Genomic DNA, 11,548 nt, shown 5'->3' with positions numbered 1-11,548 from the left:
TTCTTCTATTATTAAAACTATGTGGAATTTTGAATGCTGTCATAACAAGAATGAGAAATGCTTTACATATTTTATTCTGATTTTATATATTTTTATCTCAGAATCTTTAGAAGCCTTGAACAATGTGAGATCAAGGTGGCCAAACCTGTAAATTGACGAAGGAGATGAAGAACCTGAATCCACAGGAGTGGAAGATCAAAGAGAGAACGAGCCAGGAAATTACTCAATTGAAAAAAATAAAGATGAAATGGTCAGTATAGGTATTTTTCATTTATTATTTGTAAAACGTTTTACATACCTTGCTTTAATTATGTTTGTATCTTATTACAGAAAATTGCCAAAAACAGAAAACGACGTGCCTCAAATAAAGAATTCGAATTATTTATTGAGAATAATTTGTTGAATGAAAAAATTTCTGATAAAAATATTACAAGCGAGTCAACAAAGGTAAGCCTTACAGAGGAGTATAATATTAATAGATATGAGTGGAATATTAATTGTTTTTTGTTGTTTATTATAGAAAAAAATGAAGAAAAATGAAACATACAATGCGGACAATACTCAAACTGATACCTAGTAGAAAATTAAACACATCTGTTAACAAAGTTTCGCTTAAAAAAAAATCTCTTCTAGAAAAAATTCAACAATTAGAGGCTGAATTGAAAAAAAGGATGAAATACTTGGTAGCAATGAGCAAGTTGAACATTTAGAAAGGATTTTTGAGAAGAAAATGACGAAATTAGAAGAAAGGTTAAAGAAAAACTTGGAGAATACAATAAAAATGGTTGAAAACGTTGTTGGAGAGAGTGTTAATCAACTTGACCAAAAGATATCAAATATCGAGAACATGATGAGTACGTCACCTGCACTCAATATTCAGAAAGTATTAGATTGGATAAATAATCTTCCTGAGAAGATTGTATGAGGCTTTGTGCAATGCCTTTCTCTTTTTTAATTATAATATTAAAATTCTTCAAATACTAGTACATTTTTCTGTTTTCATATTGGAATTTATTTATGGAATGCATTCTTATTTACAATTTATTCCAAATAGTGGTTAACTGCAAATATAATACTACTCAGAACTTTTTACTCATTTCTGCAAAGAAACATCATTTCTAGTTGTAAGGTAAAATAATTTACTTTTCAGCATATGTTCCCTATTTTTTAAGTAATATAGTTACTAATCAAGCACGAGATTTTGTGAAACATATATTCATATGTAATTAAACATATATAATTTTTCAGCAATACATCTACCTTCAACTACACCCACTTCAAGTAGCGTAACCTCTGAACTTGAAGAAAAAGTATTCTCTCTTTTTATCTTTTTTTCTCTCGAATCAAAACATGCACGCTGATATCACAGTGTTTTTGTTAGTTATTGCATAGTAGATGAGTTTTCTAATCCATTTGTAAGTTATTGCTATTTTCTCAGATAAATCTTGGTGAAGGAATTATGTGTTCCAAATATGCTCACCAACTTCTCAATACAGTTAAAGAACATTCTGATTGGGCTGTAGCACTCCTTACAGGAGTGTACGGTGATAAAGCCCAGAAAATGCGGTATGGGACGCCCCGGAGTCCAGACTTGGAATCTTTTTCACGTTCTTTTGTAAATATTGCCAAATGTAAGATGTACATGTTGTATATTATGCATATTTTGGGCAGTTATTTGTTTTAATAGCTAATATATAGATTTGCAGACCATTACAGAAAATGGCTCGAAAACCTTACGATAGGGAATACTGAAGATTGTAAGTACAGTTTTGTTCAAGTGGAAGAATTGATCAATAGCCTCCCAACATACCTTTCGAAAAGGTATATTGATATGAATGGGCCCCGTCTAAAAAAAGAGTAATACCTCGAGTGAACAATCACGACAAAAACGGTTTGATCCTAATCGGAAAAGAAGACCATATCAGAGAAGAGGCTCTTTACCACAACTTCAGTTACCACCAGCTATATCAACTATAACCCAGCAGCTACATCAACAAGAATCAGTAGTTCTACAGCAGTTACAAAATCAAGAGCAACATTTACAGCAGCTAAATACACCAGTATTATTGGAGTCTGACAACTCAAACTGGCAAATTCCTTATAATTTACCGTGTGAACCCTAGGGTCCAGCAGCAATCCCAATGATTCGTAACTCTATCGAACCAGAAAATTGTGGTAAGTTTATTTATAGGTTTTGTGTAGAAAAAAATAGTCTGAATTAATTACAACTTTTTACCTTCCAGAAATTGAGCATAATTGATTGACATTATAAAAAATAATGTAAAATAAAATACGGTGATCTTGAGAAACACGAAGCTGTGATATAAGCTGTCATCCAATATCTATTCTTCATAAGTGCAACAAGCGTAAATAATCTTTTATGTTTATTTTATTACTTAGTGTGTGAAGTAAATATGAAGCACTTTTATTACTTTATTTTATATGATACGCTGTAACAAAGTAATGTGCAATAAAATAATGTGGTTTCTACATTTTAATTTTTTAATTTTTTAGGGTAAACCTTTTTGTTAAAATGACCGCCATTTTCTTAAAAATCGAAATTTCGTAAAATCCTTACGTACAGCATTAAAAAATATTGTTGTTAATAGGAACATTCTTTGGTTTTTTTTCTAGGAGCCACGTACAGAGTGGAATTTGACACGCCGTCTAACGGTGTTCCTCCAAAGGAATGTATTTTGGCGCCACCTGCAAGAGATTATTTTTGAAACTTTTGCAGTTTGTAATTACAGATTAAAGTTACATTAATAAATGACTAAAACCGATTTTGTTTCTGCGCACTCTTTGTATGCAAAAAAAATTCATGAAAAACGCCTCCAAAATCGCAGTCAAAGGTGGTATCCTGCCTTAATATTTATGATATTAATAACAAAAATATTAAAGAAAAGATCAATTAATTCAATCGATGAGTGCAAAAACCACATAAGTTTAAAAATGTTTGTAACTGACTTTATTGCGTATGAGTTGTCGACTCTAGAGTCAGTTTCGAAAATTTTTGGACTAATGTAGTTTTTGCACTCACCGATGTATAATGAGCTGTAACACCTCATGAATAATATATGGACGTTTTCAAAACACTTCGTAAACGTTTATTGAATTATTTAAAAACAAATTCCTAAACTCTTGCAAAATAGTTGGAATACTTGACAAACATCTCAACAACAAAAAGAAAACACGTAATAAACACACGTAATAAACTGTTGCTTAAAACATCTTCTGAACATTTGCAAACGTCTATCAAACGTAACCGTGAACATGTCATAAACAACTCCATGTTTAAATTTATATCTCACAAACAATTCAATAAATGTTTTAAAACTCAAATAAAACATTGACTTAACATTTAGACAAACTTCTTATAAACTATTAATAAACTATTTTCGCCAGGGTATGCTCGGAGTCTCCGCGCAGTGCATTCGGGGATCGGGACATATTGCGCCGACTCGCCCTTATACTCAAGATATTCCAAGTGAGTGACGTGTGCATCGACGGAACGACACTAATCGACCGAAAAGACCGTCTCTGAACAGACGCTTGTGCCGTAGCGGAATCCGTAGTTTCGCGATCGCGCAATCCCGCCTGGTTCGCGTTGCGATTTCCGTCGGACTCGGCCAGATCTCCGCCCGGAACGAAAAGGCGTATAGTTGTCAGACGTAAAATCTCGACCGGTTCTTGAGAGCATCTTTGCGGGACGAAGATTTCCGTTACGACCGCTCGATCGTTGCTGCCATATTCGAGAAATTTCGGCGACTTCGACCGTTGGCCGCCAAGGACTAGGCGTGTTGGTGTCACGAGTCCCAACCGCTATTTTCTTCGACCGTCGATGTGTCCACGAACTGTCCTTCCTTTGTATTATTCGAATTCTTTGTGTTCTGAGTTATTCTCGATCCGCGTCGCGCCTCGACCCGTGCGCTCAAGTGGTAGTAGAGCCGGCTTTTTAACACACGATTATAGTAGTGTCGTTCTACCTCGTGCTCTCGCAAACAGATATTGATATTGTAATTGATATATTAAAATGATATTTTTTTATGAAAAAGTCATAAATTTATAAAAATCAAAGGGGTCCTACTAAAGCACCCATACTAACCGTTCCTTCGTGCAGGAGCCATCTCAATTGTACAAATATTCTGCCAAGGTGAATTGCCAAAACGCAGCTGTTTTACTGACATACTATTTAGAAATACATTATGTAAATATTTATCAATATTTAATGAAAAGTCTCCATTTCTACATATATTTTTCGAAATGTACGCATAATTCCAGTAGTCCAAGTTTTATCTAGAGTAGTTTTGTCACATATAATTCTCTAAATATTTTCCTATCGGGGAAGAGTATACTACAATTAAACGAATTTTATAGCAAAGCAACTGTTACAAAATTCGTAAATCTGATTGGAGTATGCTCTTAAATTCACTCAAGATTAAGAGAATACGCCAAACGGATTCTCGAATTTTACAACAGTTGCAAAGCAGTTTTTTCTGCTAAGCGCGGCCATTGTTTTATGAATTATTGTTTTGATTTTATTCACCTTTACCGCTTAAGGGAATGCTGGAGTGATTCTACACTTTTTGCATCTTTTGCTCCTAGAACTATCTTGAAAACATTTGTGTAATGTACAAATTATTTATTATAATATAAAGGGTAGTTACTAAAGATTATAGAGGAGAAGGTGAGGGTTCTGGAAATTTGTGAGGGTCAAATTATAATATGTAGCTTTTGTGTACAGATCGACAGTGTCCCACGATTCGGACTACTTCAGAGAACAGCATGGTATCATTGAAACTAAGTTTAGATGTCTAAAAAGAAATCTATTTTATAACTGAAATTTAGCTTCTAATATCTTTACGTTTAAATCTCATCCGCTTATTAACAATTAACTTATAATCATCCCGATTATATCTCACGTTTATTCCTCGAATTGATTGCTTAAATATCCGACTATTAAATCAAAACTAACAACAGCTTTAAATTAAAATTACAACGCATCATTATCGCTTTCTTCGACGCATATGGGACCCTAGTAGCACAATATATTGGCGCTGTTGGATTAGGGCCGCATGAGAATCTTTAAGCTTGGCGCGCTTCACGTCATTGGTAGTACGTGGAGGGGCGACAACAGCGCGTGCGTCAGTGATGGTAGATGGGCCGGGTTTTTGGCGCATGCGCGGTGAAAACTGGTGAAAACAGTAATAGTAAAGTACTTAATACGAGAGAAAAAGGTGTATCGTTGATCGCCCCTACATAAAACTCATATAAAAAATTTTGAATTTAAGGAAATAAAAGCTACATATTTGTAAAGATATATAAATATAATGACACACATACACAAAGGTATATTTACCTTTACTCTAACCTAGCCTAGCCTTCTCGTCAAGACTTTCGCGCCTTTCGTGATAATCACGCCATAGTATACGTCACTGCTTTACGGGCTGCTCTCGCTGCGCATGCGCCAAAAACCGGCCCTTCTACCATCACTGGCGTGCGTCCGCCTGCGCGGAGAGTTAGTGGTTAGTTGAGAGCGGTCTATTGTACACGATAGTATCCCAAAATACACGACCATTCCTGCAAATACTTAACAGGCGCAATATTGAGAAATAATGTAAATCGAGTATTCCCAATATTGGTCCAATATTGTAAGATGGATGCCTTTTCTCTTATTTAGCCAATATGCCTATTCAGCAATATTGGTCTAATATTGTATCAAAGCTAACTCAATATTGTTATTACATTGGTAAATATTGGCCAATGCACTTCCAATATAAATCTAATATTATATAATTATTATCGTGTAATATTTACATTTATTCCATGGCCAATATTGGCTTTACATCGGACAATATCAGCCAATGCATTTCAATAATAATATCACCGACATTGGTCCAATATTTAGCCAATGTACTGTACTAGCAGAGGATTCTGCTCATCATCAGCTGCGTCTGGAATGACGCAGTTGAACTGTATTGAGAGAGTACCCGAATATATTTAGAAATTATATTCGGCGGCGCGGTTATTTCCGCGGTGACCGCAGGTATAGCTGACTACGGTTACGAAATCGAGTCGAATATCCTGTTCGACCCTCGCACTCTACGCGTATCGGACATCTCGCACATAATCACACGCCCCAACATCAACTTTCAGGGCCGTAGAAACCCATCCGGCCGGTTCCCGCTGGGGCCCGTCGCGTCGGAGGGATGGGTTTAAAGGGGCCGCGGCAAAGAGCGGAGCTGTGTGTGCTCCAACGCGGAAAGCCGGTTAGTCGGTCTCAATCCACCGTGGCGTTCGCGTTAAGCCGGTGCTCCGTTCCTCGAGTTGCGGTGCCTCGAGCCGCCGAGATTGACGACGGGACCGGAAGGAGACTCGAGGCGGTGCGGACTCGTCGCCCTGACTCGCACGTCGTCCTGGTGCGTCCGGCGTGACACAAAACGGTTCCTTTGTTTCTCGGTGTACTTTCGATTGTTATACATTCAGTGTTTCTGGTGCACGTGGCAGATGCGGTTTGCGCACGAATTTGGTGTACCCAGGACCTGCGCGCAGAAGGTACGTTTATCTCGTTTTCATTGCTAATTCCACGACGGCGCACGCGTCCTCGCGCGGTCGGAGTCACCGCGCTTATTGAAAAAATACTCAATATTAACCGCGGTCTAGGTTAATCGATGAGAGTTTATGCTCAATATACAGTGTATGCAGTGATACAATAGATAGTGACAACTGAGAATCTTGATACGTTCTACACGGAGAGAATTTTTTCTTAATCGTAGGACAACATGGCATTTTCAAGAATTTTATGAGAGTTTTTAGAAATTTAACCATACATTTTACTAGTAATTATATAACACTTACAATTAGTACACATTTTACTAGTAACATGTATGGCAAGATTTTAACGCCATGTTGTCCTACTATTACATGATTTTCAGGTTAAATTTTAAGAGAAAATTCTCTCTGTGTATATACAGACAGTCTACAAAGTCAGTTACTTGAGTGAAAACCCTAAGGTCAGATCTGAATCTTTTTCAAAATGATATAAAAGCTGGAACACTTCAAGCATTTTTCTAAGAATTTCCACATGGGAATAATGACTTCTTGAAAATTGTCCATTTCCGAAAATTAGACCCCACATAACTTCCGAACGGATAAATGTATTAACCTATACTTCTGAAAATTTTCTTTTTTAAGCTCTTTCAAACGATGAACTACAACATGGGGGGTTCCATTAAAAAATTTTAAGTTGAGGCTCCCTTTAGGTGGTAACCCTTCAAACTTTTTTAAAAGAGTAGCCCATGGAAATTGAACACGTGTTTCGCGATTTTCCATAATTATTAACCATTTCCAAAATATAGAAGTGGGAAGACTTTGTAGAACATGTGACATCCTGTATTATGTATTGAAATTTTTTCGAGAAACTGACAATAAGAAGCGTTTGCACTCTATCTTGTTTGGAATAATTTTATGTAATGCAGAAATATATTCCTGCAAGGTAGTTTTATTAGAATACATTTGTACGAGTATATTGAAGACAACACATTTTGTTCGCAAATATTTCTTTGAAGAAACTGGAAAACGCAGATTCACATTTTATCTTTCATTGCATTTGTATAAAATATTATAAATACAGTTAAATAAAACCGAAATAATCTTAAATATATCAAGTCGAATAAAATCTAGATAGTCAAATTAAGTCTTTCGAATTATTAAAATCACGAATAACAAGAAGTGGGCTTTGAGAGTCAAAGCGCGGTTATTTTTGCGTGAATTAACTTTATAAAGTACTTAATATTTTTTAAATTAAACAAACTAAATGAAAAAGTGATAGTTTAAAATTTTAATTAAACAATCACGGGAATGCCGTTCGCTTCTAATTTGTTAGTAAAGTGTAGACTTTCTCTCTCTTGTTTTATTCGCAGGAATAAAAACTCCCAAGATATATGTTTAATGTGAAAATTTCTTGGACGCGAGCAAATTAATCTTCGTACAAAACATGTCTTTAAAACAATTATTACTAAATTTACAAAATTGCTCATAATTTCGTAGAACGTCTACTCTATTAAACTCTTGCATATGCATAAAGCGTAATGTTACTCTCGAGCTATTCAGCGGGCAAACGATACTGCGCCTATTAGTAATGTCTACATATAATTTAGCGGTCAGCAACAATTATATCGTTGCTCGCACATAAAACAAAATGGTTCGTTGAGCAAGAGTCGCCACTATTTGATCAAATAAGCGGCCTTGAGTCGCCCGAGAATGCTATTGCTCAAGCACGGCTCTCCGTTCTCCGATATTCGAGGGAATATTTTCTATCAAGTATCACACACTTTGTCTTTGTAATCCTTTGCAGTTAACATACAAAGTATTTGAGAAATTTTTCTTTCATCTTGAAAATAATTCTGTCTTAATTATTTTAATTGAAAGAATGCAATTCTACTTTTAACAAAAGTTTGGTTTATAAAACTGTTCAGAGAAAAATATTTCGCAAATAAAGCAACTCGCAAAGAGAGACCCCAAAATTAGTGGTTTTTTTCGTCTATCTTTGGTCCCGCGTGTACTTATGTATTTTGGCACGCTGATTACAAATATGATAGTAAAAATTAGTGCAACTTTTATTTTCATGGTGAAAACCATACAAAATTGTCAAAAATATAAGTTTTTGGGGTTTATTTTATCAAATACTGGAAAATTCAAAAAAATGTTTTAAACAAAAATTGCAAATGTGGAATCGTATATGTACTGCAAAGTACATGCTTAGATGGGAGGATAGATATAAAATTTAGAGTCCATTATTTTTCTCGAAAACTATTGCTTGCACAGTAAAAATGAATAGAACATAAAATACATATTTCGAAGAGATCTACAACTTTTGTTTGAAACATTTTTTAATTTTCCAGTATTTGATAAAATAAACACAAAAAACATCAATTTTTTAGGATTTTGAGTTATATTCACCATGAAAATAAAAGTTACGCCAATTTTCACTATCATATTTGTAATCAGCACGTCAAAATACGTGAGCACACGTAGTTTTAAAAAAATCGAAAGTATGGGCTTTTCGGAAGTTTATCCTAAAACTTGAATCACAAATGTTTTAAATTGAGAATTGGCTCCAGAGATACAGGAAGTCAAAGCAGTCAAATTCATTATCGTGTCAATTCACACGCTTTAAAGCGTGAATTTGTATATCATTTCGAATATGTAAAACTTCATATCCAGAGGTTCTGCTGACTGCTGGCAACGAATTTGAAGTCATATTAAAAAAATTTTTAATGACTGAACGTTCGTGACACGGGCCGAGTGTCGAAGCACTCGCGGGACGCGCAGTGGTGCTGATATTTGGACTCACATATAAATTTGTGCTTCAAAGCGTATGAGCTGACGCGTTAATGAATTTTGACTGCTTTGGTCCCCTATCCCTCTAGAATCACTTCTCACCTCAACTCAAAAATGTTTTCTGATTGATGTCTTATCATAAGGTATCATTTGGCGTACATTTTAGTTCCAATGTCGCGGAACCAAAAAGAGGATTTTGGAAATCACACTCTCTTATTTCGTAATTTGTAATGTAATTTTAATGGAATGTAATTTCAATACAATTATTTGTAATATTTGCACTTGCAAATCTCGACACCGATTCACATCGTTATACATTTTCCGGAATTTGAACTGATATTTTTATTAAATATGCAAGTTAATATAAAACTATATGAAGCTAAGAGCCGTTTGAATTATCGATCTGTCAATAGCGTTATTGTGAAATCCTGCCATTGAAGTTTTGATAAAACGCTAACTGTGTGGGCACTTCAGTAAATTACAGTCCTATACTCAAACCGGCAGCTGCTTTAGTCGAACAAGCGGCTCGCAATTGTGGGACGCATATGTCAAAGTCGTAGGGACAGAGTTGCTGATTCAATCTTGGTATCTTTTTAGAAAACCCGTGCGATGATTTGTAAGTCATTTCGTCACGTTCTAGATCGATCCTCGTAAGCGATGTGTTTTATCCTCTTGTAAAAGTAAGTACCCGATCTTTCCCCGCATCTTCTGACAAGCGTCATAGATAAAATATTTTTACATTGATTTGCACACCACATTGGATATGATAAATACATTAACGACATTAAATGTATATAATAACGATTAAAAGGAATTCGATTAATCTAAATACCTGCGAATATAATAACATTGTGACATCAATTACACCGTTTTATCGCGATTTCCTGTTTCTTGACAGCAGAAGCGCTAATCGCTTTACGATCAATAAATCCTATTTAAAGATGAATGAATAAATCCACATCTTGTTTGTATAAATTATTGGACGTAGTTGTCTTATGATATAATTCTGATGAAGAACATGCGCCTGTCTCATGCAAACCTAATTAAATTTTACAAGAATTTGAATTTAAATCAAAATGTAGAAATTTTAGGATAGAATGAATTACATTTATGTAAAATAATCTGAATTTAATAATTAAATGACGAAGAATTTAATAGTAAACTTATATAATTATGTAATTTGAAATTAAATCAATAATAATATGTACAATTGCCCGTCATTTTCATAAAAATTTAAATAAACAGTAATCAAGTAATAAAAAGGGCCCGAGCCTGAACAAGGTTGTAGTGTCCAATAAAATATTGTAATTTTAATTGTAAATATATATATATATGTATACGTCTCGGTCCTTATTGGACCATCCTCAGTATAAAGAAGAGATAAATTCGATTTAGTACATGGATGGATTCGCAAGTTAAATATCTACAGAGAATTACGCAGTTATTAATATAAGATTAAAGGACGAACAATTATCATCAATTTTAACACATGAATAGATTCACAAATTGAATGTTTACAGAGAATTACGCAGTCATTAGTGTAAAAATAAAAGGACAAAACAATTATAATCAGTTATGAGATAGTAATATACATATAAAACACAGCGCAAGTGAGTACCTATAAAATGCTGATTAAAAAGAAGGAGTTGGAACCGTGTTGTACTGTGTGGATGACATTACAGTAATGAAAAAAGTAAATGTATAGGAACATGTATTTAGATAAAAATTATAAAAGGAAACAGTTTATTATTAGAGTAAGGGCTGATATCTAATAGTTAAGTGATCCTAAATGTAAATTTAAGGTTTATTGAAGCTGAGACCTATAACGATAGTTTTCATTTTCGTTGTCATCAACAATGGAGCCATTACGGAAAAAGTATAGCGGCATCGCGCAGCCCACTTCTCCACTTCCTCGCTAAATTTGGATTAACCTAATTTATTGTGTGCGAACATTCCCAAGGCGCTTAACTCAAGTCTCACAGGAAAAAAATGGAGGGAGAGGGAGGCAGAGAGGACGAAGGAGACAAAGTAGTAGCAGCAGTAGCCAGCATAAAGGCTAAAGCGCTATCCAATCAAGAATTACATAATTTAATTATTTGATTATATTTCATTCGAAAAAAAATCATTTTTATCTTCTCTACAAAACTAATGATATCAAATGGCGTCAATTAAAATGGATACAAACTAGACACTTAATTTTTTTTTT

General features: G+C 34.6%; 2 protein-coding genes across 3 annotated transcripts in view; both read left to right on the top strand.

Moving 5' to 3' along the window:
- The first annotated feature begins 348 nt into the window (after positions 1 to 348).
- LOC105558272 lies at positions 349 to 2,272 on the top strand. Of its 2 annotated transcripts, XM_012005860.1 has the most exons (6): positions 349 to 447; positions 521 to 854; positions 1,249 to 1,310; positions 1,439 to 1,631; positions 1,707 to 2,175; positions 2,244 to 2,272. In XM_012005860.1, the coding sequence occupies exons 2-5, from the start codon at positions 731 to 733 to the stop codon at positions 1,859 to 1,861; spliced, it is 534 nt and encodes a 177-aa protein (XP_011861250.1). In that variant the 5' UTR covers positions 349 to 447; positions 521 to 730; the 3' UTR covers positions 1,862 to 2,175; positions 2,244 to 2,272. The 2 variants fall into 2 exon arrangements, 1 of the variants encoding a protein (XP_011861250.1); XR_001008654.1 differs by lacking the exon at positions 2,244 to 2,272 and having other exon boundaries at positions 521 to 1,129; positions 1,249 to 1,631; positions 1,707 to 2,149.
- A 3,942-nt stretch (positions 2,273 to 6,214) lies between these two features.
- LOC105558271 (meiosis-specific nuclear structural protein 1-like) overlaps positions 6,215 to 11,548 on the top strand; it is a 14,048-nt gene continuing 8,714 nt past the window's right edge. Inside the window, exon 1 of the mRNA XM_012005859.1 lies at positions 6,215 to 6,555. The gene's annotated coding sequence lies outside the window, so the exon portion shown is untranslated. The remainder of the gene's footprint in view (positions 6,556 to 11,548) is intronic.

The sequence above is a fragment of the Vollenhovia emeryi genome, unplaced genomic scaffold, assembly GCF_000949405.1.
Source record: "Vollenhovia emeryi isolate VEMERY1.0 unplaced genomic scaffold, V.emery_V1.0 DF939360.1, whole genome shotgun sequence".
In the NCBI taxonomy this organism is placed as follows: Eukaryota; Metazoa; Arthropoda; class Insecta; order Hymenoptera; family Formicidae; genus Vollenhovia; species Vollenhovia emeryi.
Note: the sequence above shows the minus strand (reverse complement) of the source record. Positions and strands in the feature narration are given on the sequence as shown.

What these genes read in the sequence shown, in the direction of transcription:
- LOC105558272 (XM_012005860.1), top strand. Translation starts at nt 731, where the DNA reads ATGACGAAATTAGAAGAAAGGTTAAAGAAAAACTTGGAGAATACAATA. An exon ending in AAATATCGAGAACATGATGA is followed by an intron (nt 855 to 1,248) that starts GTACGTCACCTG and finishes ATAATTTTTCAG; the next exon opens with CAATACATCTACCTTCAACT. An exon ending in TTTTGTAAATATTGCCAAAT is followed by an intron (nt 1,632 to 1,706) that starts GTAAGATGTACA and finishes ATAGATTTGCAG; the next exon opens with ACCATTACAGAAAATGGCTC.